This window comes from Hyla sarda, chromosome 1 (genome assembly GCF_029499605.1).
Source record: "Hyla sarda isolate aHylSar1 chromosome 1, aHylSar1.hap1, whole genome shotgun sequence".
Lineage (NCBI taxonomy): Eukaryota > Metazoa > Chordata > Amphibia > Anura > Hylidae > Hyla > Hyla sarda.
In genome coordinates this window covers 283997146-284025105 of record NC_079189.1, presented here as the reverse complement: position 1 = coordinate 284025105, position 27960 = coordinate 283997146, and the positions used below count along the sequence as shown (strand labels likewise).

Below are 27960 nucleotides of genomic sequence, written 5' to 3'. Positions count from 1 at the left end.
AGACATACAGGAGGCAGGTAAGGCACCCTTCTGCTACATTCTAACTTATCGGGACATCGCGATTTTACCGCGATGGTCCCGATCAGCCCGACTGAGCATCCGAGAAGCTTTTACTTTCACTTTAGACACGGCAATCAACTTAGATCGCAGCGTCTAAAGAGTTAATGCTGGACATCAGCCTGATCGGCGATCCACGGGTCCTGGTTGCTTACAGCAACCTGGATCCACCGGGTATGATGCGTGCTCACCTGCTGAGCGTCATACCTCAGGAGACGCTTATGGACGTTCATCCCCTGTGCCAGGTGCAGGGGCTCTCTGCGGGTTTTATGCGGGTTCTCTGCGGGTTTTATGTTCTCCTGACTTCCTCTGCGCTACACTTACTGAGAGCAGCAGTGGCGGCTGTGGGCACTGACATCAGGAATGTAACTCGTCAGTGCTTGCAGCCGCCACAGCCTCTCAGTGAGTGCAGCGCAGAGGACATCAGGAGAACGTCAAACCCGCTGAGAGCCCCTACTCCGCTATATTAACCTCTTCAGGACATAGGGCGTATGGATACGCCCTGAATCCCGAGTCCTTAAGGACCGAGGGCGTATCCATACGCCCGTGGGAATTCCGGCCCCCACCGCTAGCCGGTTGGGGACCGGAGCCGGATGCCTGCTGAAATCGTTCAGCAGGCATCCCGGCATATCGCCCAGGGGGGTCATTATGCCCCCCCATGTCGGCGATCGCCGCAGATCGCTGGACAATTCAGTCCAGCGATCTGCGGCGATTCCGGGTCAATCGGGTCTCCGGTGACCCGGTGACCCGGAATTACTGGCTGTTCGGGGCCGTCTCTGACGGCCCCGAACAGCCAGAGCCTGCAGGGGTGAGGTGGCACTGGTGCCACCTCACGATCGCCCTGATTCGTCGGCCAGATTACCGGCCGACCAATCAGGGCGCCTGCTGCGGGTGTCACTCCCGCACCCGCTCCGCCCCTCTTCTGGAGGACGTGAGCGGGTGCGGGAAGACGACCCCCGGTGCTGGGGACCCCGATCCCCGGCGCCCCTGTTGGGATCGGGGCCCCAGGAGCAGCTGCGGCGGCGAGGGACGACGAGGGACTGACCTGCAGCGTCTGGATCGTTGGAGGTGAGTGACAGCCTCCTGCTGTTGCTTAGCAACAGCTCCCAGCATGCAAAAAGGGCATGCTGGGAGCTGTAGTTATGCAACAGCAGGAGGCAGACCACCACAACTCCCAGCATGCCCTTATGGGCATGCTGGGACTTATGGTTTTGCAACAGCTGGAGGCACATTCTTTCTATGGAAAAGTGTACCTTCAGTTGTTGTATAACTACAACTCCCAGCTTGCACAAACAGCTAAAGTGCATGCTGGGAGTTGTAGTGGTGCATCTGCTGGTTGCACAACTACAACTCCCAGCATGCCCGTTGGCTGTCGGTGACTGCTGAGAGTTGTAGTTTTGCAACAGCTGAAGGCACACTGGTTGTGAAACTCAGAGTTTTTTTTTACCTAACTCAGTGTTTCACGACCGGTGTGCCTCCAGCTGTTGCAAACTACAACTCTCAGCAGTCACCGTACACCATGCACCGTACATGCTGGGAGTTGTAGTTTTGCAACAGCTGGAGGCACACTGGTTGTGAAACACTGAGTTAGGTCACAAACTCAGTGATACATAACCAGTGTGCCTACAGTTGTTGCAAAACTGCAACTCTCAGTAGTCACCGACAGCCAACGGGCATGCTGGGAGTTGTAGTTATGCAACAGCTGGATGTCCCCCCCAATGTGAACGTACAGGGTACACTCACATGGGCGGAGGATTACAGTAAGTATCGGGCTGCAAATTTGAGCTGCCGCAAACTTTCTGCTGCAGCTCAAATTGCCAGCGAGAAACTACTGTGAACCCCCGCCCCTGTGACTGTACCCTAAAAACACTACACTACACTAACACAAAATAAAATAAAAAGTAAAAAACACTACATATACACATACCCCTACACAGCCCCCCTCCCCTCCCCAATAAAAATGAAAAACGTCTGGTACACCACTGTTTCCAGAACGGAGCCTCCAGCTGTTGCAAAACAACTCCCAGTATTGTCGGACAGCCGTTGACTGTCCAGGCATGCTGGGAGTTTTGCAACAGCTGGAGGCACCCTGTTTGGGAATCACTGGCGTAGAATACCCCTATGTCCACCCCTATGCATTCCCTAATTTAGGCCTCAAATGCGCATGGCGCTCTCACTTTGGAGCCCTGTCGTATTTCAAGGCAACAGTTTAGGGTCACATATGGGGTATCGCCGTACTCGGGAGAAATTGTGTTACAAATTTTGGGGGGTATTTTCTGCTTTTACCCTTTTTAAAAATGTAAAATTTTTGGGAAAACAAGCATTTTAGGTAAAAAAAAAAAATTTTTTTACATATGCAAAAGTCGTGAAACACCTGTGGGGTATAAAGGTTCACTTAACCCCTTGTTACGTTCCCCGAGGGGTCTAGTTTCCAAAATGGTATGCCATGTGGGGTTTTTTTGCTATCCTGGCACCATAGGGGCTTCCTAAATGCGGCATGCCCCCAGAGCAAAATTTGCGTTCAAAAAGCCAAATGTGACTCCTTCTCTTCTGAGACCTGTAGTGCGCCAGCAGAGCACTTTTCACCCCCATATGGGGTGTTTTCTGAATCGGGAGAAATTGGGCTTCAAATTTTTAGGGGTATTTTCTGCTATTACCCTTTTTAAAAAAAACATTTGGGGGGGAAAACAAGCATTTTAGGTAAATTTTTTTTTTTTTTTTTTACATTTGCATAAGTCGTGAAACACCTGTGGGGTATTAAGGTTCACTTTATCCCATGTTACATTCCCCGAGGGGTCTAGTTTCCAAAATGGTATGCCATGTGGGTTTTTTTTGCTGTTCTGGCACCATAAGGGCTTCCTAAAGGTAACATGCCCCCCCAAAAAATTTCAGAAAAACGTACTCTCCAAAATCCCCTTGTCGCTCCTTCCCTTCTGAGCCCTCTACTGCGCCCGCCGAACACTTTACATAGACATATGAGGTATGTGCTTACTCGAGAGAAATTGGGCTACAAATACAAGTAAAAATTTTGTCCTTTTACCCCTTGTAAAAATTCAAAAATTGGGTCTACAAGAACATGCGAGTGTAAAAAATGAAGATTGTGAATTTTCTCCTTCACTTTGCTGCTATTCGTGTGAAACACCTAAAGGGTTAAAACGCTGACTGAATGTCATTTTGAATACTTTGGGGGGTGTAGTTTTTATAATGGGGTCATTTATGGGGTATTTCTAATATGAAGACCCTTCAAATCCACTTCAAACCTGAACTGGTCCCTGAAAAATACTGAGTTTGAAAATTTTGTGAAAAATTGGAAAATTGCTGCTGACCGTTGAAGCCCTCTGGTGTCTTCCAAAAGTAAAAACTCATCAATTTTATGATGCAAATATAAAGTAGACATATTGTATATGTGAACCAAAAAAAAATGTATTCGTAATATCCATTTTCCTTACAAGCAGAAAGCTTCAAAGTTAGAAAAATGCTAAATTTTCAAATTTTTCATCAAATTTACGGATTTTTCACCAAGAAAGGATGCAAGTATCAACAAAAATTTACCACTATGTTAAAGTAGAATATGTCACGAAAAAACAATCTCGGAATCAGAATGATAAGTAAAAGCATTCCAGAGTTATTAATGTTTAAAGTGACAGTGGTCAGATGTGCAAAAAACGCTCCGGTCCTTAAGGCCAAAATGGGCTCCGTCCTGAAGGGGTTAATGTACATGGAACCTAGCCAGCTAGATGTTGCAGTACTGACCATGGTACAGTAAAATCTCCCTTAGCGGACACCTACCAATAGTGGACAGTTTTTTTATACCCCAGCAGAGTCTCATAAGACTTAACCCCTTAAGGACTCAGTGTTTCATATGATGGCTTAATTTTTTGCATCACAAATTCTACTTTGCAGTGACATTAGTCATTTTACCAAAAATTCCTTGTGCAATAAAATTGAAGAAAAAAATGTCATTTTGTAACTTTTGGGGGCTTCCGTTTCTTTTTCGGTAAAAATGACACTCTATTCTGTAGGTCCATACGATTAAAATGATATCCTACTTATTATTTGATTTTGTAATACTTCAGAAAAAAATCATAACTACATGCAGGAAAATTGATACGTTTAAAATGGTCATCTTCTGACCCCTATAACTTTTATTTTTCCGCGTACAGGCCAATATGAGGGCTAATTTTTTGCGCTGTGATCTGAAGTTTTTATCGGTACCATTTTTTCATAAATCGGACTTTTTGATCGCTTTTTATTCATTTTTTTATGAATAAAAAGTGACCAAAAATAAAAGTGATATTGTGAAAAGTGATATAAAGTGACCAAAAATACCTATTTTGGACTTTGGGATTTTTTTGCGCGTACGCCACCTACATGTTGCAGCACTACAGACCATGGTAAAGTAAAATTTCCCTTAGAGGACACCTCCCAATAGTGGACATTTTTTTAGTCCCCAGCAGAGTCCCATAAGACTTAATGTATATGCACTTTCCGAATAGTGGACACTACCAATACCAGATGCGGACACTCCCAATAGGGGACAACCAGGCTTTTCTCTATCGGCTCCATTGGGGGACACAGACCATGGGTATACGCTGTCACTAGGAGGCTGTCACAAAAATGGAAAGGGCCGAAACCTGACCCTTAAGGGAACTGAGAGCTAACTGTTTTTCCAGCCCTGACTGCAAAAATGAAAGGGGCAGAGGGAAAGTGAACGTAACAGGAGAAAAGGAGTGGGATTCACACCAACGAACATAAGACCACTAAGTACTATAGTAAACTTCGCAGAAGAGGTCTTGCGCGCCCTGAGCATAGTGCAAATCATCTGGGGAGAGAAAACCCGACCCCTCAAAACCGCGGTCTCAACCACGCTCCTGGGCCAGTCCGGAGCCACGAGAATGCTTTGCGTTTCCTCAGGACCCTGGGAAGGAGGGAAAGAGGAGGGAAAGAGGAGGGAAAGAGGAGGGAAAAGGTGGGCTAAGTCCGACCAAGGAATCACTAGGGCATCCACGGCCAGAGCCCAGGGATACCAGGACTTCGCCACGAACTGAGGGACCTTCTAGATGTGGCGTGACGCGAATAGGTCCAAATATGGAGTGCCCCAGAGGTTGCAGATCTCTGCAAACACCTCCGGATAAAGAGACCACTCGCCTGGGTCAGCTGAAGATCAGCTGAGAAAGTTTGCTTCCCAATTGTTTACTCCCGTATTGTGTATTGCTGAGATGGCCGGCACCCTTAGTTCCGCCCAGAAAAGAATCTTGGACACCTCGGCCATGGCCGCCAAGCTACGAGTGCCGCCTTGGCGATTGATATACGCCACAGCAGTGGAGTTGTCCGACTGGACATCAACAGGACAGTCCCGAAGGAGGATCTCCCAATGGCAAAGACAAAGATAGATTGCCCTCAGTTCCAATATGTTGATGGGGAGGAGGGCTTCTCAGGGGGGCCCAAGGCCTTGGACCGTCCGGTCCCTGAAGACACCTCCCCAACCCGAAAGACTGGCATCCGTCGTGACGACTTGCCAACAGACGGGCAGAAAAGAGCACCCCTGTAAAATCAGAGGGGAATGAAGCCACCACAGAAGGGACTGGCGAGACCTCCGAGGAAGAATGATCCTGCGATCAAGGGACAACGGAGATCAGTCCCACTGGGATAGAAGCGCAAGTTGAAGAGGATGGTAATGGAACTGAGCAAATGGAACGGCCTCCATGGCTGCAACCGTCTGACCCAGAACCTCCATGCAAAAGCGAATGGACACAGGAGCAGGGTTCAGAAGCATCCGAACTACTGACAAGAGGACCAGCCACTTGTCTGGTGGAAGCCGAATCCGGGCTGACGCAGTGTCGAACTGGAGTCCCAGAAAAATTAGATACTGAGTGGGAGATAGGTTGGACTTTTCCTGATTGACCATCCAACCAAAACGGGACAAAGTTTGAAGGGCGAGACGGAGGCTCTCCTGATTCTGGTTGGGGCCTTGATCAGGAGGTCGTCCAGGTACGGGATCACTGGGACACCTCTCGACCGTAAGAGGGCGATCACAGGTGCCAGAACCTTGATGAAGACCCTTAGAGCAGTGGCCAGACCAAAAGGGCAGGGCCACAAACTGAAAATAGCCTTCCGGAACTGCAAAGCGGAGATAACGCTGAAGTCCTGGAAAAATTGGAATGTGGAGGTAGGCATCCCGAATATCCACTGAGGAAAGAAACTCTCCTTGATCTATGGACGCCACGACCGAACAGGGACAATCCATGCGGAAATGGAGGAGAAGATGTTGGTTGAGACGCTTCAGATCTAGGATAGGGCGAACGGAACCCCCTTTCTTGGGGACCACGAAGAGGTTGGAATAAAAGAGGAACCTGAACAATAACTCCCTAAATGAGGAGGGACTGGAGTGCGCCCCGAAAGGCCCTTGCCAGAGAGGGGGACTGGGGAGCACAGGAACGAAAAAAAGCAGTCCTTTGGAAGGGAGGCAAATTCGATCCGGTATGTGTTGGACACCACATCCCTGACCCAGAAGTCCTGCACATGTGCGGACCAAATGTCCCGGAAGAGAAGCAGACGACCTCCCACCCGAGAAAAATCCGCAGATGGGGGGGGTGTCCCTTCAGGCAGAGGCAGGCTTGCGGTTGCCCGCTTTGGCCGAGAAATGACCGTAATGGTAATTTGATTTCCAGGAGGGACGGGTTTGGAAGGAGGGAGCATTCTTGTCCCGCGAGGGTGCTGGTCTGGACGTCCCACTGGAACCAAACGCTCTAAAGGACCAAAAAGAGGTAGACTTTCGGCTAGAGGTAGTGCTGCGAGCTTTATTTCGGGGAAAAGGCAGCACAACGGGCTGATTGCATAGAAGCAGTACAGAGAGTCTCCGGCCCTGGATAGTTGGAGAGCTTATTCAGACAATTCCTCCACTGGGGATCCAGAAAGAAAACCCTGGCGGAGTTGGGAAGCCCCGACTGAAAGAGCTTTTGACACCCAGGCAGAAGCAAAAGCAGGAAGCAAGGAAGACCCGCTGCTTCAAAGGCAAATTTTGCCAGTCTCTCCACCTTTTTGTCCGCCGGGTCTTTGAAGGTAGCTGCATCCGTAAACGGTAGAGTAGTTGCTTTTGACAGGCGGGAGACCGGAGGGTCCACTGTAGGAGGAGTGGTACACCGAGCAATAAGGTCCTTGGCGAAGGGAAATTGCGCTTGATTCTTATTGGTTTCTTGAAACTTCTTGTCAGGGTGCTTCCAGGCAGACTCCAGCAAGGCATCAAATTCAGCATGAGAGCTGAAAGCCTTAAGTGCAGGCCGGGAACAGTGAAAGGAAACTTTTGGAACCACGTCTGAAGTTCCTGGGTCCTCTAGATGAAAAGTGTACCTTATGGCCACAACCAAATTGTCCACAAGGCCGGCCGTATCTACAGCAATAGGTTTCCGAAATGGCTGCTGGCTTAGCACGATGAAAGGATACTCCTGGATTGACATCCGAAGATCCTGGGTCCTCTAAGTGAAAGGTGTCTCTTAGGGCTGTCACCAAAGAGTTCACCGTTGCAACTGAGTCCGGGCGGTCCTCTGAGTCAGATTCTGGCTCGGAAGCCTCGTCCACCAGCTCACCAGGGGAATGAGAATGAGTAGAGGCAGTCCTGGAGGGGGGCGACTCTGACCAAGTACGCGGCTCTGGCGTGGCAGAGCGGCGACTCCGAGAACGTCCTCTGGAGGAGCGATGTTTGTGCCCAGATGCCGGGGGGGGGACCCACGAGGGGAACACTCACATCTATCTGAAGACTCATTAGAAGAGTCAGACGAGGCACCCCTAGGACGCTTGTGAGAGTGTGAAGTATGTGGGGACGAGGAGCGTGCCCTCCCAGAGGTCCTGCGCAGGTAAGACCCCTTCAAGGCGGACACCACTTCCCGGGAGGCCTCAGCCACCGAGCAGGAGACTTGGGTCAAGTCAGCCATATACTGGGTCAGGAAAGAAACCCAGGCTGGTGGAGCGGCTGAATCCACCGGGACCGAAGGGGCATCAGGGGGTACAAGGGGGTCTGGGGGAGCAGTGGAGCAGGCAGGGCAAGTGGGCTCGGCAGAGCCAGACATCTTGGTATTACAGTGCTTACAGAGATAGTAAGTCACTGAAGTTCCAGGTCTCTGTTTAGAGGGAGGAACAGCTCTGGGTACGGACATAACGTGGGAAAGAAAGAGATAGGAACTTTCTCACCCTAGTGTGTGTCCCCTGTCAGCTGCAGTGAGGAAACTCGCTCTGTGCAGCTAGAGAGAGTGAAACAGGCAAGCCAATAGGAAGAGAGGGGTCGTGCCTGATGCAAGGCACTAAGTAACTGACCCCCTCCTACTGAAAATCGCACCCACGGCGCTGATTGGAGGCTGCTTCGCGCCTCTGAGCGCTCCCAGCCCTGTGGGCGGAGCTACAGACCGGCCGAAGAGAACTGTCATGGCGCCCGCTCCTTGTCCCGAGCGCACCTGTCGGCCGTTTGTGCGCTCGGGGGAATAGAGCGGGCGGCCAAACACTGGCAGAGACTGCCGGAGAAAAGTAGTAAGCCGGCGCTGAAGCTGCGTATCAGCTGCGTATAAGGCGCTGCAAACAAAGTGAAAATAAGCCGGCGCTGAGCGTGCCCGGGCCGGGACAGCGCCGCAGCTGACAGCCGCATGTAAGGCGCTGTGGACGAAGTGACCCCAAGTACACACACACGCACACATAAGTGAAGTGCCAGGAATAGGGCGCTGTGGACGTAAACGCACCAAGCACACACACATAAGTGAAGTGTCCCATATAAGATGTCCCTTCAGGTGCCACTGCTCCCCCAAAAATAAAGTGCAGCCCCTGTAAGCAAAATCTGAAGGTGGACCAAAACAGGGGGTCTCCAGAGGCTGCGAGTCCGTAGCTATGGAGAAAAAAGGGGAAAGTACTTACCTCACCAGAACCAGAACACCAGTACTTACCTTACCAGAAGAACTTACCTAATGGAGTCTTCAGTGAAGTCTTCAGTCAGCTTTAGTTACCTGCATCATGCCTGGCTGCTATGCGTGAGCGAGGCGAGCAGGGAAATAGGGGGACCCGGACCCATGAGGTACCACCCAAGCGCTGACCATTGGCGAGGGGGGTTTAACAGCGCATATACGCAATGTCTGTGCCTCCTTACTCGCAATGGGGAAACGGGGAACCGCAGTCCCTGAGACCCCACCTGAAAACAGAAAAGAAAAGGAATAAAAAAAACTAACACGTCCCTAACTAGGAAAACAAAAATCAGAAGACCTGGTCTGGAACAATCCAGACCCGTCCACCTCCTTCAGACACTAAGCTTAAAGGGAACCAATCATCAGATTTTACCCTATATAACACTTGGCAAAGCGTTATATAGGGTAAAATCTTTATTTTCACCATTCCCGGGGGATGCTTCTGCCCCCAGGGATGGTGAAGATATGAAGTTATAAACTAGTCACCGCCGCCGCCGTAAGGAGTCAACTGGGCGGGGAGCTCTTCTCACCTACTCCCGTTCTTCGGCCGGCAGCGACGCCCCCTCTGCTTGATTGATGGGCCACGTCATCACTCTGCTCCGTCTGTTCAGTGAGCGGAACAATGACTCGGCCCATCAATCAAGTGGATGGGGCGTCGCTGCCTGCAGAAGAACGGGAGTAGGTGAGAAGAGCTCCCCGCCCAGGTGACTACTTACGGCGGCGGCGGTGACTAGTTTATAACATCATATGTTCACCATCCCTGGGGGCAGGAGCGTCCCCCGGGGATGGTGAGGACAACAATTTTACCCTATATAACACTTTGCCAAGCATTATATAGGGTAAAATCTGATGATTGGTTCCCTTTAAACTGACTAGCTCAGAGCCTAAAGGTGGGTATATCTTGCTGGGAGGAGCTGTTTTTTTTTTTTTATCACCATAGTGTCACACCTCCTAGAGACCGCAAGATACACCCACTGTCTGTGTCCCCCAATGGAGCCGATAGAGAAATTGTAAATAGCCCATTTTCCCATTCTTTCAAATTTAAGTGGTAAAAGTCAGTAGACATCCTGACATGAAGAAAAATAGAAAATGACTGGGCCAATTTTATTGCACAGTAAGAGGTTAAAAAAGTTTCAACATACAGCCCTGGCAAGTGAACAATATACACCTTAAGGTTCTTAGAACAATCAAAGTGAAAAAAAGTGAAAGACTTGGTTGCATTTAACTGTTGCTAGGGGAAGGTTTGGAGAGATATAGACATTAGTCATAATCACAGTCAAGACAGTTATTCTGTAAGAGAGAATATAATGTGACAATGATGACCTTTTCTGGCTCTTCTTGGTGTCTTTCTTCTTGTTCTTCTGTTTTTGGGAGCTCTTCTGGATCTTCCCCTGTTGTAATTACTTCAGGTAGGCTCTGGGTGGAAGAGTTCTATAAACAAACAGCTGCTCTTATGTTCTGGAGATCCTATGTACACAGTACTGTATACTAACAGACTTTACACAGAAATAATGTCCAGATCACAATCAAGACAAAAAAAAGGTGAGACTGTAAAACTCATACATACATTCTACTACCCTCGGGTTACTTTAAGGAAGAGCAGCAGGAGCGTCTTCCATAACCATAGAGGCAACACTTGTAATATATTTTCCCTGAAAAAAAAACTGCTTTTTTCTTTTAGCCACTTAGAACTGTCATTTTATTAGTGCAAATACTGCTGTCAGAGGCTGGAAAAAGCTTTCACAGTCCCGACAAATTTAAAAGTGAAGAATAAAGCAAAATGCAACTCTATTTCTTCCGATGAAATAAAGAAATTATAACCTCATATGACTTACCACTGTAAATCAATGGGGCATATAAGGCATCAGAATAGCAAACTGTCACATGTCACATCATTATGTACATATCTGCTATGGCTTCCATTAAAAACAGAAACCATAAGATATGGACACAGCCTATGTCAATATTGATATAGCATCTACAAATACCCACCATGTATGCCTGTACATCTCAGCTCTTTAGACCCTTACAAATATGGAACAAGTAAATTAGGTATCAACTTGGGTTTTGAGTAAAGGCAGATTTCTTTAAATAGCTTTTTTCCCCAACAAGTACATAATGATTTAAATGATTGACGCTTTCAGTTCAAGGTTTTTTTTTGCAATCACTGAACTCAATATTTAAAGCCTTAACTTATATAATGAAGTGCACACATATATTACCACAGAGGTTTCCAGCTAGCCTTAACCCGATAACGACCACCGACGAGTATAGACGTCCAGGTTGGCGGCCGTTCCCGCACCTGGACGTCTATACTCGTCCATTATTCTCGTGGGTGCTGCCCAGTGCACCCACGAGATCGCGGCAGGGACTCGGCTGTATCACACAGCCGGGACCCTGCTGCACTGCCAGGACCGAAGTAAGCTTCGGTCCCGGCAGTTTTAACCCTTACAGCCGCGGTCGGAAGTGACCACGGGCTGTAAGAGTTATGACAGAGGGAGGGAGCTCCCTCTGTCACTCCTGCAGCAACCCGCATCGCGATCGCGGGGTGCTGTGTGTGTGTCCGCGGCTGGCCGGGACCTGCCGCACTGCCGGGAGTGAAGTTCACTTCACTCCCCACAGTTTAACCCTTACAGCCATGGTCAGAAGTGACCGCGCGCTGTAAGGAGTTCTGACAGAGGGAGGGGGCTCCCTCTGTCTCTCCTGCAGCACCCCGAAGCATCGCGGGGTGCTGCTGCATACCTGGGCAGCCGGGGGTCCTACAAAGACCCTCAAGGTCTGCCCTGGGTATTGCCTGTAGGACGTGCCAGAGGCATGTCCTAATATGCTGCCTGCTAGTGAAAACTGGCAGGCAGCATATAACTGCAATGCTTTGGAATACTAAGTATTCCAAAGCATTAAAAAGTGTAAAAATAAATAAATAAAATAAAAGTGTAAAAATAAATAAATAAAATAAAAGTGTAAAAATAAATAAATAAAATAAAAGTGTAAAAATAAATAAATAAAATAAAAGTGTAAAAATAAATAAATAAAATAAAAGTGTAAAAATAAATAAATAAAATAAAAGTGTAAAAATAAATAAATAAAATAAAAGTGTAAAAATAAATAAATAAAATAAAAGTGTAAAAATAAATAAATAAAATAAAAGTGTAAAAATAAATAAATAAAATAAAAGTGTAAAAATAAATAAATAAAATAAAAGTGTAAAAATAAATAAATAAAATAAAAGTGTAAAAATAAATAAATAAAATAAAAGTGTAAAAATAAATAAATAAAATAAAAGTGTAAAAATAAATAAATAAAATAAAAGTGTAAAAATAAATAAATAAAATAAAAGTGTAAAAATAAATAAATAAAATAAAAGTGTAAAAATAAATAAATAAAATAAAAGTGTAAAAATAAATAAATAAAATAAAAGTGTAAAAATAAATAAATAAAATAAAAGTGTAAAAATAAATAAATAAAATAAAAGTGTAAAAATAAATAAATAAAATAAAAGTGTAAAAATAAATAAAAATGTAATAAAAGTGTAAAAATAAATAAAAATGTAATAAAAGTGTAAAAAAAAAATATAATATTATTATTATTATTATTATTATTATTATTATTATTATTATTATTATTATTATTAATAATAATAATAATAATAATAATAATAATAATAATAATAATTATATATATATATATATATATACACCGTATTTATCGGCGACTAACACGCACTTTTTAGGCAAAAATTTTAGCCTAAAGTCTGTGTGCGTGTTATACGCCGATACCCCCCCAGGAAAGGCAGGGGGAGAGAGGCCGTCGCTGCCCGCTTCTCTCCCCCTGCCTTTCCTGGGGTCTAGAGGGCTGCTGTCGGCCCTTTTCACCCCCTGGTTATCGGCGCCGCTGCCCGTTCTGTCCCCCTGACTATCGGTGCCGGCGCCGATAGCCAGGGGGAGAGAAGGGGCAGCGGCACCCATTGCCGGCGCCGCTGCCCCGTTGCTTCCCCCCATCTCCGGTGGCATAATTACCTGAGTCGGGTCCGCGCTGCTCCAGGCCTCCGTCGTGCGTCCCCGGCGTCATTGCTATGCGCTGAACGGCGCGGCGCATGACGTCAGAGCGCCGCGCCGTGCATAGCAACGACGCTGAGGACGCACGACGGAGGCCTGGAGCAGCGCGGACCCGACTCAGGTAATTATGCCACCGGGGATGGGGGGAGGCAACGGGGCAGCGGCGCCGGCAATGGGTGCCGCTGCCCCTTCTCTCCCCCTGGCTGTCGGCGCCGCTTCTCTCCCCCTGGCTATCGGCGCCGGCACCGATAGTCAGGGGGACAAAACGGGCAGCGGCGCCGATAACCAGGGGGTGAAAAGGGCCGACAGCAGCGCTCTAGACCCCAGGAAAGGCAGGGGGAGAGAAGCGGGCAGCGACGGCATCTCTCCCCCTGCCTTTCCTTGGGGTGTATCTGGGTATACACGCGCACACACGCACCCTCATTTTATCATGGATATTTGGGTAAAAAACTTTTTTTACCCAAATATCCTTGGTAAAATGAGGGTGCGTGTTATAGGCTGGTGCGTGGTATACCCCGATAAATACGGTATATATTATATATATATATATATATATATATATATATATATATATATATATATATATTTATATTAAAAATACATTTATTAAATAAATCTAATTTAAAAAAAATGCATAATGTGTAGGATGCTGCGGATGTCCACCATGTGATCCTACACATTATGCAGCAGTCACGGTAATGAGCTCCCTGCTGTGGCTGGGTAGCTTTGTGTGTCCACTCATAGCGGCAGATTTCTCGCCAGTAGTCATGAGCGGACACACTGAGCTACCCAGCCGCAGCAGTGATGGATATATTCGCCATGAGCGGGTGCTTATTCCCACAACATGGCGGGTATATCCATGAGGAGCCTTAACTGTCACAGACAGACGCGTTATACTGCCAGCCGACCAAGGACCAATCAGAGTGGTTCCTGGTGCAGCCAATAACTTGTAGGAGTGCGGTATATAAATGGGGTCCCTTGTGGGGGTGGGGGTACTGTTCTGCCCTGAAAGCCAAATGGCGCTCCTCTCCTTCTGAGTCCTACCACGCGGCCAAGGAACCATATATGGCCAAAGCGGAGGTATTTCCAAACATGGGACAAGCAGCTAAATAAAATATAGGGAGCATTTCTTTCAATATCAGAAGTGATGTACAAAAAATATGCCCCCCAAATGATGCATTTGTAAAAAATTGCAAATTTTGAATTTTTAACACTGACTTTGTAATAATTCCTGCCAAAAAACTATGGTGTTAAAATACTCACTATACCCCCTAGCGAATACCTTGAGGGGTCTAGTTTTTAAAATGGGGTCATTTGGGGGGGTGTTCCTATGTTCTACTACCTTTTAATTTCTGCAAGCCTTGCACAGCACACAAAAACTATGTACTTTTAAAATTTTCAAAATTTCATGTTAAATTGTTACGCTTCTAACTAATTTAAAATGTTAATAAAAAACAAAAAAATTACGTCAAAATAAAGTAGACATCTGAAAGTATAAGTTTCATAAACTATTTGGTCAGTATGTATAAATATACAACCTATTAGTGTTAAAATAGCAAAAAATCTTAATTTTTTGTAAAAATTTCATGATTTTTTGCATTGTAAAAAAAAACTACAAATGATATCGGCTTACTTTTACTATGTACATGAAGGACAACTTGTGACAAAAAAACAATGTCAGAATTATCGTGATTGGCAAAACGTTACCAGAGTTATTCTCTAATAAAGACAGACATCCCCGATTTGAAAAAACAGGCCTGGTCTTTCAAGGGCGTACAGGTTTATTTGTATTGGTCCTTAAGGGGTTAAAGTAGTATTCCCACTTCAACTTGTTGCCCTCTATCCTAGGCTGAGGAGAATATGGATGCAAGCTTTAAAAAAAGACATCTTAGGTATCTTTCTCAGGCATTGTGTGGACACACACTGGGACAACACAACTAAGACACCTAATGATAAGGTGTGCGTCATTTATGCGCCAACATGAATGCTATAAAAACGTGAACTCTAGCAAATATAAAACGCTGTTCTTCCGTCACACTCTTCACAGCAGTTATTCCAAACTTGCTAAACAAAGTATAACCCACACATGCCACACGACTGAACTCCAAGGAATTCCGATTGTGAACAGTGATATCCCTAGTTAAGGTATATTAAACTTTAATTCCTTTACTGTCCACAAACCTGTTCCTGTGGTGGCATCTGAGAGCTAGCAAGCCAGAAATCCATGTCCTGAAAGAAAGGTTTAAAAAGCAAAATAAATCTGTGTGTATGTAAAAGGAGGAATGGATAAGATATCAACGTAAAAAAGAAAAAGAAAAATTAAACACCTCAAGCTGTGACAATGTATAGGTATCATTCAAAAAAGAGCACATAACTTTATTCAGTACAAATGATTCACTGGAATAGACAACCTCACTCACATCTGTTGGAGTTGTTTTCTGTGATTTTGCTTCTTCGTCCTTTACCTCTGCTTCCTCTTCCCTGGCTTCCTTGGTTGTAGATTTCTTGCGTTTAGTCTTCTCTTCTTTCTCTTTACTTTTCTGTCAAAAGAATAAAAAAGCATTTTAAATGATGCCCTCTGTGTTGTAGAAGAACATGCAATTTTTATACTGTGAATTATCAAATACAGAATCCTGCGCATATTTGATGCACAGGATTTAAAGCTGTAGACTTGAAGCTGTATTCAGTCATTTTGTTTTCAATGAATTCTGCAGCTTCAAATCCTGTGAATCAAATATGTGCAGGATACTGTACATGTAAATACACCCTGAAGAGGTAAAACAGAGGAGTTACTACTTCAATGTGTTCTGTTCACACTGCTGGATCTGTGGACCAACTAACATATATGAGGGAAGCAAGGATCGGGCAAGATGGAATTAAACTTGTGTTCGGGAGGAAGTGTTCAGAAAGGTTGGAATAGCCATCTACCTTCTTTTCTTTCTTCTTCACTCTATCAGACTCATGTTTTTTTTCCTTCTTGCTGTGCTTTTTAACGTTTTGCTCCAACATAGAGACATCATTTTCAGGAGATTTTAGGGTGTCTGCATTTCGGTGCCTTTGTACTGGAAGTTTTTCTGTGTCAGCTAAAGGCCTAAAAGACAAACCCTGTTACTTGACATAGTATCAACTGAAATGATCTTACTCTGTGGCAAAAATAATAATAAGCATGCTGGCACCATGCTCTATTCATTGGAATTAAAGGAGTAGTCCAGTGGTCAACCCAGTGGTGAACAACTTATACCCTATCCTAAGGATAAGTTTGAGATCGCGGGGGGTCCAACCGCTGGGGCCCCCTGCGATCTCCTGTACGGAGCCCCGACAGCCCGCGGGAAGGGGGCATGTCGACCTCCGCCCGAAGCAGCGGCTGACACGCCCCCTCAATACAACTCTATGGCAGAGCCGAAGCGCTGCCTTCGGCAATCTCCGGCTCTGCCATAGAGATGTATTGAGGGGGCGTGTCGGCCGCCGCATCGTGCGGAGGTCGACACTCGCTATCTGGCCGGAGAGCCTGGCCCCCGTACAGAGAGATCGCAGGGGGCCCCAGCGGTCGGACCCCCCGCGATCTCAAACTTATCCCCTATCCTTAGGATAGGGGATAAGTTTTTCACCACTGGACTACCCCTTTAATGTATCATTGCCATGCCAAACACCTACTTGTCTAAATCTATATCCAGTGCTCTGTAGGGATCATTGGGGTCTTTGTCGTCATCATCACTGGGAAGGGCATTCTAAAATAAGCATATTTGGAGAGTTAATTAAAAAGAAAAAAAAAGGCCACAATAAATTAACAATATATTGTATTTTAAGTCTTTCAAAAGTTACAGTGTGAAAAAAAATCATAATGAAAGTAAAGTAGATTTTTTTTGTAGCTGGAAAAAGTTGGCCCACTAACTGTTTTTATGACCCATCCTCAGGACAGGTGATACATTATGATGACCAGCACCCCCACATTTAAGAAAACAGTGGTCCTTGAATTCCCCAAGTGAATAGAGCTGCAGTGCCTAGCACTACCAGCACTCCTTTTAATGTTTACAGGAGTCACTGGTGAGATCTGTGTTCAGTCCAACTGACTGTAAATAACGTGACAGGTCATGAAGGCACATTAAGGTACCATTAACTGGGGTGCTAGGTGAATTCTATTCTCTTAATCAGAGAAGGCACTGACAGACAACAAGCAATCACTTTATAAAACGTATTCTGTGGCCAGGTGATAACATTAACCACTTAACAACCCAGGACGTACCAGAAGGTCCCGAGTCCTCTTTCTTTCTATAACCTATCGGATCATAGCGGGTCGGCCCGGCATCTAACAACAGTCAGAAGCTGTGGCTAATAGCGTGCGGCACTGGTCACGGTGCCGCGCACTATTAATCCTTTAGATGCAGCATTAAAATTTGATCGCCACATCTAGAGTGAAAGTAAACTACCCACGGCTAGCTCGTTGGGCTGTCCAGTACCGCCATGGGGGAAATCGCAGTGTCCCGAACAGCTGGAGGACACGTGGAGGGTTCCTACCTTCCTCCTGCAGTGTCCGATCGCCGAATGACTGCTCCGTGCCGGAGATCCAGGCATGAGCAGTCAAGCGGCAGAATCATTGATCAATGTAATCCTATGGGATAACAAAGATAAGTATGACAAATTCAAACCTATATAATTAGAGTTTTTAATTTTAATTTATTTATATAATTTAAATAATATAATAATATTATTTTTTCTTTATTGAAATGTAAGTTCAACACAGATACACGGTAACAAATATAACATTCGTCAAAAAGAACAGTAATGAAGCAATACTATGCAGTGAAGAACATAGATAAGTTTCACAATGCACATTTCGATGGTCATATTCCCAAGCTGGGACAAGAGGCATTCCCGGGTTGGTGCATGTCATGAGTAGCATAACCCTTACAAAGAAACCGCGCATAACCAGCCACTATAGTGGGAACTAGCGCAACCAAGGAGAGATGGGGAGGGTGAGGGGAACACAACGGCAGTGGACAACAAGACGCACAAGACACACAGACAGACGCAATACACAACATATACATCGAGGGCTCTGCACCTTAAAGCCGAAGAAAGGGTATGGGCATGGGGAGGGCAAGGGGGAAAAGAGAAGTAGTAAGAGTAGGCAGGGAGCGAAAAAGGAAGGCATGCCGGCATAGATCGGGAAGAATGAAGCCAAAGGAGTTAGGTAGCGGCCGATCTCATCTGGTCCCTGAGTGCAATGTAATAATATTAATTTAATTTTAATCCCATGGACCTACAGAATAAAGATAAAGGTGTCACTTTTACCGAAAAATGTACTGCATAAAAACTGAAGCCCCCAAAATTAACAAAAAGGTGTTTTTTCTTAAATTTTGTCGCACAATGATTTATTTTTTTCCATTTGCCATAGATTTTTGGTGGCGCAAGAAATAAGCCATCATATGGATTTTTTGGTGCAAATTTTTAAGAGTTATGATTTTTTTTAAAGTAAAGAGGAAAAAACGAAAGTGCAGAAACTGAAAAACCCTGGGTCGTTAAAGGGGTACTCCGCCTTTGGCATCTTAACCCCTATCCAAAGGATAGGGGATAAGATGTCAGATCGCCACGGTCCCGCTGCTGGGGACCCCGGGGATCGCCGCTGCGGCACCCCGCCACCACTACTGCACAGAGCGAGTTCGCTCTGTGCGTAATGACGGGAGATACAGGGGCCGGAGCAGTGTGACATCATGGCTCCGCCCCTCATGACATCACGGCCCGTCCCCTTAATGCAAGTCTATGGCAGGGGGCGTGACGACCGCCACGCCCCCTCACATAGACTTGTATTGATGGGGGCGGGCTGTGACGTCACGAGGGGGCGGGGCCATGATGTCACACTGCTCCGGCCCCTGTATTGCCCGTCATTACGTGCAGAGCGATCTCGCTCTGTGCAGTAATGATAGCGGGGTGCCGCAGCGGCGATCCCCGGGATCCCCAGCAGCGGGATGCCAGCGATCTGAGGATAGGGGATAAGATGTCTAGGGGCGGAGTACCCCTTTAAGGGGATGACACACAAACAGAATTTATCTACTTTTGGACAGCTCTGTAGGTCTGCAACATAAAATTCTGTCAGTCCTTTATTTCAGTCTCACCAGAAAAAAACTGACTTTATAGTTAAGCAATTCCTTAACCCCTTAAGGACGCAGCCCATTTGGGCCTTAAGGACGCAGACAATTTTATTTTTAGGTTTCCCTTTATTCCTCCTCGCCTGCAAAAACTCATAACTCTTATATTTTCATCCACAGACTAGTATGAGGGCTTGTTTTTCGCTCGACCAGTTGTCCGTTGTAATGCCATCACTCACTTAACCATAAAATGTATGGCGCAACCCAAAAAAATACTATTTGTGAGGGGAAATTAAAAAGAAAACCACAATTTTGCTAATTTTGGAAGGTTTCGTTTTCCCGCCGTACAAATTACGGCAAAAATGTGTTCTTTATTCTTTGGGTCAATACGATTAAAATGATACCCATGATAACATACTTTTCTATTACTGTTGCACTTAAAAAAACAATTTTTTAACCAAATTAGTACGTTTAAGATCCCCCTTTTTTGAAGACCTATAACTTTTTCAGTTTTCCGTATAAGCGGCGGTATGAGGGCTCATTTTTTGCGCCATAATCTGTACTTTATACCATATTTGCTTATATAAAACTTGTAATACATTTTTCATTAATTTTTTTGGAATAAAAGGTTATAAAAAAAAAAAAATAAAGCAACTATTTTGGACTTTTTTTTTTTACGTTCACGCCGTTCACCGTAAGGTATCAAACATTTTATCTTAATATTTCAGATATTTACGCACGCGGCGATACCAAATATGTATATCAAATATTTTTTTTTAACACTTTTTGGGGTTGAAATAGGGAAAATTGGACAATTTCCGTTTTTATTGGGGGAGGGGGGGTTTTCACATTTTTTTTTTTTTACTTTATTTCTTAACTTTTTTTACTTTTATTTTTACACTTTACTAGTCCCCATAGGGGACTATTTCAGCAATCATTCGATTGCTAATGGTGTTCAGTGCTATGTATAGGACATAGCACTGATCAGCGTTATCAATCATCTTCTGCTCTGGTCTGCGGGAAGGCAGATCAGAGCAGAAGACGCCCGGAAGGCATCGGAGGCAGGTGAGGGGACCTCCGTCTGCCGTGCTGGGCGGTCCGATTATCCATTTAAGTGACCGCAATGCTGCAGATGCCGTGATCTGTATTGATCACGGCACCTGAGGGGTTAATGGCGGACATCCACGGGATCCCGGATGTCCACCATTACCGGCGGGTCCCTGGCTGCGATCAACATGCTCCGGGCATCGCTCCGATGCCCGCGGTTATGCTTAGGACGTAAATGTACGACCTGGTGCGGTAGGTACCACCTCACCAGGACGTACATTTACGTCCTTCGTCGTTAAGGGGTTAAACCCTGGATGCGGTTCATTTTAAACAATGCCCGTTTATTGGGGATTTGATTTTTTCAGGGGTACCTACCACGGTTGAAGTCTGAAGAATAACTTCCAAAACTGCACAGCTATCCTCAGGGTGTGATAGGTGAGTCAAGATGTAATAACACACACATCCTGAGGACAGGTGTGGTGCTGTTTTTTTGAAGAAATCATTGTTTGTCTTATCATGGATAACACATTTAAGCTCTATTTTTTTGTTGGTTTCTAATAATTAAATTTATAACTTTACTACACACTAAAAACAGGTGGACACGTATGAACTGTCATGTTAAATACTACTTGCATCACATCATTACAGGTAACATTGGCAAAATACAGAATCAAACAAAATGCATTTGCAAATCTCAAACATTTGAACTTTTTCTATTAACGTAAAAAAAAAAAACCTACGTTATAAAAGTAGAATAAAATGTTTAGAATAAAAATTGTTGCTCTGTGTGTGTCCTTTAGATTAGTTCCTCATAGTATGTATTGATAAATAAACCAACCTCTGGCATCTCCTCAGTAATGATGTCCACATGATGGGCAGGGGCAATGTCCTCATCACTCTCCGTATGAACAGATTTGTGTCGCCGAGTCTTTCCGCTTTTCTTGTCTTTTTCTTTCTTCCTCTTCTTATCCTTCTCTTTACGCTGTTTGGTCCTCCTTTCCTCCTCCAGCTTCACATATTGGTCAGAATTGGGCAGGCCTAATAATGAATTTGTACAAATTGCGTAATAAAACATTCGAAAATGTAAATTGTTAAAAAAAAAAAAATTTAATATTGAAAAGTTGCTGTACTTGGATATTTACAAAGCTGACCAACCAGATCAGGATCTTGAATGATCAGCTGAGGTGGTTTGTAAACAGTTTTTAAAAATTGGTCAAGGTCTGGGTGTTTAAGCTCTGACCCAACAATACAACGAGCAGGAAAAGAAATATGTGGTCACTTTCTGCTGCTTAGTGTGTATGTGGGCGAGACTGTCCAATAAAACTACACTGTTTCAGTCACATGACAGTGCAGGGAGAGAATGCGCTAAGTGTACCCTAGTCTCAACTTATTCTACCGATTGGTCATTGTCTGAACACTTAAAGGAAAACTGTCACTACTAACTGGTAGTGCGGGGGGACGCTGATCAGTTTGATGCCTACTGTGCCTGGATCCGCCCTGCCGTTCAGCCGTAATCTTCTATTTTTGGCATATGCTAATTAGGTGAATTTTTGCCCGCAGCACCACCCAGCTCATCAATATTCCTCCCCTCCCTCTGCCTCTCCCTCTTCTCCCTGCTCTGTAATGAAGAGGGAGATGCGGAGAGGGGTGGAATATTGATAAGATGGGCGGTGCTGCGGTCAAAAATGCTGACATCGGAGTGCCAGTTAGCACCTAATTAGCATATACCGAAAATAGAAGATAACTGCCGAACGGCGGGGCAGATCCGGGCACATTAAGCATCAAAACTGATCAGCGTCCCCCGCACTACCAGCCAGTACAGCTGGTTAGTGCAGAGGGAGCAAGCTAACAGTTTTACTTAATCTCAACAGATCAAGACATTTGGCTAGGTCTTAAAAGTTGTTTTTATAATGGCATTGTCATTTAATAAAAAGCAGCCAATTCAACATGACTAAGGCTACATCTACATCTGTTAATTTTTCTTTTAAATCAACTGGTGTCAGAAAGTTAAACAGATTTGTAAATTACTTCTATTTTAAAATCTTAATCCTTCCAGTACTTATCAGCTGCTGTATACTACAAAGAAAGGGGAGTTGTTCTTTTCTGTCTGACCACAGTGCTCTTTGCTGACACCTCTGTCCTTGTCAGGAACAGTTTCTGACTTGGATAGAGGTGTCAGCAGAGAGCACTGTGGTCAGAAAGAAAAGAAATTAAAAAAAAAGAACTTCCTCTAAAGCATACACCAGCTGATAAGTACTGTAAACGATAAGTTTGTTTTCCACCAAAGTACCCTTTTAAGAAATCTGGTCATCTGTTTAAGGACTTGTTGCCTAAAGAGTAACTGTCATGATAAATGTTTATCCTCCCAGTTCACTTCCCCCACTCATAATAAACAACCTACTGCCTTTATTTTTTTTAGTTTTCTACATGTATTGTGCAGTATATTCTGTTCAGTCTCAGTCAGGTCCACAGAATAGCGTTCCTCAAGCAGGCATGACATCATCTGAAGGCCTGCAGGTGAGAACTTCTGCCCTCTTTCTGCTATGCTGCTCTGAAAACAGTTTAGAGCAATTCAGTGTGTGATAAAACGTGATTGGTTGAGACTGCACACACTCTCCTCAGCTCTGACCTCTAACTGAAATCTACAGTGTATTAGCTTTGCCCCGGAGCTGCAAAAGGGAGCTGAAATATCCAGCACAATGTTAAGCACAATATTTAGCACTATGCCCTGAAGGCATCATGACTCTACAGCAGTGTTTCCCAACCAGGGTGCCTCCAGCTGTTGCAAAACTGCAACTCCCAGCCTTTTGCTGTCCAGGCATGCTGGCGGCATCCTGGTTGGGAAACCCTGCTCTACAGTCTAGCTCAGCTCAAAAGGTAGAGGGAGCTAAAATATATTCAGCTTTATACACGCTATACACTGTGCTAAGCTAAGGCCCCACCTGAATTTCCTGACTTTTGTCTCTGCCAGGCTGCTGCAGGAGACAATATGCTAGCAGGACCAGAAGGAGGACCCCTGGTGGCCAAACTTTTAGGGGTTAATTTAACACAAAGTTACAAAATTGTATTAAGAAATATATATACCATTTAGAGGGGTTATCACAGTACGAGGGAAATCTATATCTTGCCAGGGGCAGCATAAGCCCCCCCTTAGTGGGGGGTTGTGCATTAATAGAAATAAAATAATGACACACTCCAACTTTTTTTTATTTTTATTTTTTTTATAATTCTCATGTCGTCCCCGACAACATATAAACAATTTTTGATGCTTGGATAACCACGTTAAAAGCCTTTTTGGGGTTCACTCATCTATTATAGTTTAGTTAGCATGTAAGAATTGTACTAAGAACATCTGTCAGTGGTCTAAGAAAAAAATTTTTGCTTACACCTATTAAACCAAATATACTATGGGGAAAAAAAGTAAGACATGTATTTAATACCTGGAACTTTAAGGGGAACAGTAAGATCAATCTGCACAACAGGTATATGTTCAACCCCAGGTGAATCCTGATAAAGCTGCGAAGAGAAAATGTTTTCTCAGATGTGGCAAAAGCATATATAGTTGTACAATAACAAATCAAGGCATGAGTAATGTGAAAATAGCTAGGAAAAAAAAAACTGACAAACTGTTTCTGAAGGAATACAAATCACACTTTAAATCCTGGACAACCTCTACAATTATACAAAGTTATATAAAAAAAAAAAAAAAAAGTACGGGGTCCCGGCACTACCGGAGGAGGCATGTTGGCCACGGCATCATGAGAACAGCAGGGGCCCCATACAGGAGATCACGGGGGTCCCAGCGTTCAAGCAGTGCGCGCTAACAGGGGTACTAAAGGGTATGGAGGCTGAGATAATTGGATGAGAAGTAAAACTTGTATGCCCAAATATTTAAATTGCATCATTACTCACCCAAGTAATATCCAGGATTGGAGGCAAGGGATCAAGGGGAAGAATAATGGATTTGTCCCAGTTAATAGACAGGCCAGAATACCCACCATAGCTCTCTATAAGCCATATTCGTGGAGGTAAGAATGGGCTACATCCCCTAAAAACATAAGCACATCATCCGGGTATAGAGCAATACATCCCCCCCCACGACGAAACCCTCAACTCAGTGGATTCCCTAATCAGCGTGGCCAAGAGTTCTATAGCTATGGCAAACCGGAAAGGGGAAAGGGAGAAGCCTTGACATATGCCTCGACCCAGAGGAAAGGAGTGGGAAAGCATTCAGTTAGCCCTAAACCGAGCCCTTGGAGCAGCATATAGAAGTTGTATCCAAGCAAAATAACGAGGAACAAAACCCAACTCCGCATGACACACCAGAGAAATCTCCATTCAACATTGTCAAGCACTTTGGAGAGGATGGGTTTACAACTTGAAGGTTCAGAAAGAGCCTCCTGAAGGTGTCCGCCGTACACATCCTCGGCATGAACCCGTCTGATCCCCATGAACCAGTGTAGAAATAACCAACAGCAATCGATTACCTAAGACCTGTGCAAGCAATTTTACAGCAGAACAGAGTAGGGAAATTTGGTACACATAAACTTTCTATGAATGAGAACATTGACCCCATTAGCATGGGAGGAGAAAGAGGAGTGGACATTGTGGCCAAACCATGTTTTGTTTAAAGCACACTTAGTATCATCAGTCAAGTGCCTTTCTGAGAGGTAAAAGATGTCTGAAAGACCGCTAGACGCTTGGACGGATCATTGTGACCGCTCACGTTCCACGCCACTACATGAAGTTAAGTAGACATAGAAAGAGATGAATATATGGGTGCACATACAGTGGGACAAAGTTAGGGGCCACCAACAGACAGAAAGGCTCCGTCCAGAAAGACAGGAAAACAGTAACAAAGCCCAGATGAATGACAGTAAAACAAAAACACTCCAAACAACAAAGACCAAAGCGTCACAATTTGAGACCAGGGGAGCAAAGAAAAAGCCCATTAATTAAAGTAGCACAGGGATAGTAAGGTGGAAACCCATCATCCTGTGCCCAGCACTGAGCAAGAAAAACATATTGGAGGCATCTAACAAGACCTAATTATGGACCGTGACACACTTATAAGCTGGCCCATGGAGACCATACACATGAGAATATGGCACACAAATACTGGCATGTGAACAGAGGATACATAACAAATCAACTATAAACCATTAGTAGCCTCCATGCGCCTCTCAGCCTTTGTGCTGTGGTTGCGAACGGCCATCCCGGTGGCAGGCAGACAATGCAGATACGGGGGTTACAGGGGAAATAATTATACCCAGATGCCCAGGATACTGCAAGGATAGTCAGAGGAGCGCAAGACCGTGCAACAGCTCACATGCCACTCTAAGCCACTAGAAATCTTCTAGAAATCCACATACTATATAAACAAATAGTTAAAATTAAGGACCAAGCCCATTTTGGCCTTAAGGACCAGACCAATTTTATTTTTGCATTTTCGTTTTTTCCTCCTCGCCTTCTAAAAATCATAACTCTCTTCTATTTCCATCCACAGACCCATATGATGACTTGTTTTTTGCGTCACCAATTGTACTTTGTAATGACATCATTTATTTTACCATAAAATGTACGGCGCAACCAAACAAATATTATTTATGTGGGAAAATTGAAAAGAAAAACGCAATTTAGCAAATTTTGGAAGGTTTTGTATTCACGCTGTACTCTTTGTGGTAAAAATTACATGTTTTCTTTATTCTGTAGGTCAATACGATTAAAATGATACCCATGTTATATGCTTTTATATAATTGTACCGCTTAAAAAAAAATATCAAACCATTTTAACAAAATTAGTATGTTTGAAATTGCCCTATTTTGACCACCTATAACTTTCTAATTTTTCCGTATATGGGGCAATATGAGGGCTCATTTCTTGCGCCATGATTTGTAGTTTTTATCAGTACCACTTTTGCTTAGGTTTTACTTTTTATTAATTTTTTATTAATTTTTATTGAATAAAATGTGACAAAAAAGCAGCAATTTTGGACTTTTTTTTACGCTTACGCCGTTCACCGTACGGGATGATTAACAATATATTTTAATAGTTCATACTTTTACGCACGCGGCGATACCAAATATGTGTATCAATTATTATTTTTTTACGCTTTTTGAAGGGTAAAATGGGGAAAACAGACTTTTTACTTTTTATTGGGGGGAGGGGATTTTTAAAAATTTTCTACTTTTTAATTTTACATTTTTTAACTTAATTTTTTTTTTTTTTTTTTTTTTTTTTTTACACTATTTGTGTCCCCATAGGGGACTATTTATAGCAATCATTTGATTGCTAATACTGTTCAGCGCTATGTATAGGACACAGCACTGATCAGTATTATCGGTCATCTTCTGCTCTGGTCTGCTCGATCTCAGACCAGAGCAGAAGACCCCGGGAGATGGCCGGAGCAAGGTGAGGGGACCTCCGACCGCCATGCTGGATGATCGGATCCCCGCGGCAGCGCTGCGGGCGATCCGATCGTCCATTCAAATTACCGCAATGCCGCAGATGCCGTGATCTGTATTGATCACGGCATCGGAGGGGTTAATGGCAGACATCCACACAATCGCGGATGCCCGCCATTACCGACGGGTCCCTGGCTGCTGATATCAGCCAGGACCTGCCGGGCATGACGCGAGCACCGCTCCGGTGCTCGCGATCATGTCGGCGCGTAAATGTACGTCATGGCGCGCTAAGTACCACGTCACCATGACGTACATTTACATCCATTGTCGTTAAGGGGTTAAAGATACCTTTTGTGGTGAAGGAGAACTTTTAATGTAGAATGGGTTGTTGGCTTGTTCTTCTTTCCTTACAGCACGTCTCTGTAGAACAAATCAAACAGTTATTACTTCTGATAAGAAATCAATTTCTAACATCCTCAATACATGACATTTATAAAACATCTATATTAAGGGATGTCATCTGCTCATCAGAATGTATATTAATATACAGCTCTTTACACATACATCTTTTCTATATACTAACCCTTGCCAACTCTTCTTCATCAATCTCTGGACGAGATGACTTCCCATGCGTCTGTTTATCATCATGAAAGATTGCTTTAGGCTTTTCATCTTCCGATTCACTATCTGAAGGAGGCTCATTGATCCAGGCATCCAAGTCTAAACTGAAAATAAATGCTGGGCGTTAATGACAGACTAAGCTCTAGAGAGCAGGGCCCTTATTCCTTTAACTTTTGTTATTTGTACCATCAAAATCAGAAAGTGCTGTGTAATTTGTTAGCTATATATATATATATATATATATATATAATTACTACATGAAAATAAACTTTGCAAAGGTACCTATAGTCTTTAATCTAACTGCTATAGTAAAAAGAAAAAATATATATTTAGCACATATTTGATCACATACCCTTCTGGAATAGGGACTTTCTTCTGAGCTTTTGGAGCCACAGGATTAAGTTCCCCAGCAAATAAAGCCATAACTTCCTCAGCTACAGGAACCTCCTTTGCCTGTAGTTTCTGAATATATTTGACAAGCTGCAATATACAGGAAGCCTGCAACACAACAAAAATGGAAAAGTATGAAACCAATTGTTTAAGCAATGCAGACTAACAGACATCCAATCTTTACAAGCATGGTATTCAGATAAAATCATTCAGTTCTACATGGTGCCTATGAAAATAATGGTTGTCTAACATACGGATGTGCTGGGTCTTCTATAGATGCCCTATGCAGTAACTTCTCTGTTCTTTCTAGTAGATGAGACTTTATGCAATCAGCAGATTTTAGCATATATAATGCTT

The 27960-nt window shown here is 44.2% G+C and overlaps 1 protein-coding gene across 1 annotated transcript in view; it reads right to left on the bottom strand.

Annotated features, from left to right (window-relative positions):
• The window catches only part of AP3D1 (adaptor related protein complex 3 subunit delta 1), a 112395-nt gene that overhangs the window by 24541 nt on the left and 59894 nt on the right, over nucleotides 1-27960 (bottom strand). Inside the window, exons 16-25 of the mRNA XM_056574261.1 lie at nucleotides 27566-27711; nucleotides 27176-27317; nucleotides 26941-27012; nucleotides 23628-23703; nucleotides 21026-21225; nucleotides 16709-16782; nucleotides 15983-16145; nucleotides 15475-15594; nucleotides 15236-15283; nucleotides 10323-10430 (exon numbers count right to left, since the gene is read on the bottom strand). Coding sequence (XP_056430236.1) covers nucleotides 10323-10430; nucleotides 15236-15283; nucleotides 15475-15594; nucleotides 15983-16145; nucleotides 16709-16782; nucleotides 21026-21225; nucleotides 23628-23703; nucleotides 26941-27012; nucleotides 27176-27317; nucleotides 27566-27711 — 1149 coding nt within the window. The remainder of the gene's footprint in view (nucleotides 1-10322; nucleotides 10431-15235; nucleotides 15284-15474; nucleotides 15595-15982; nucleotides 16146-16708; nucleotides 16783-21025; nucleotides 21226-23627; nucleotides 23704-26940; nucleotides 27013-27175; nucleotides 27318-27565; nucleotides 27712-27960) is intronic.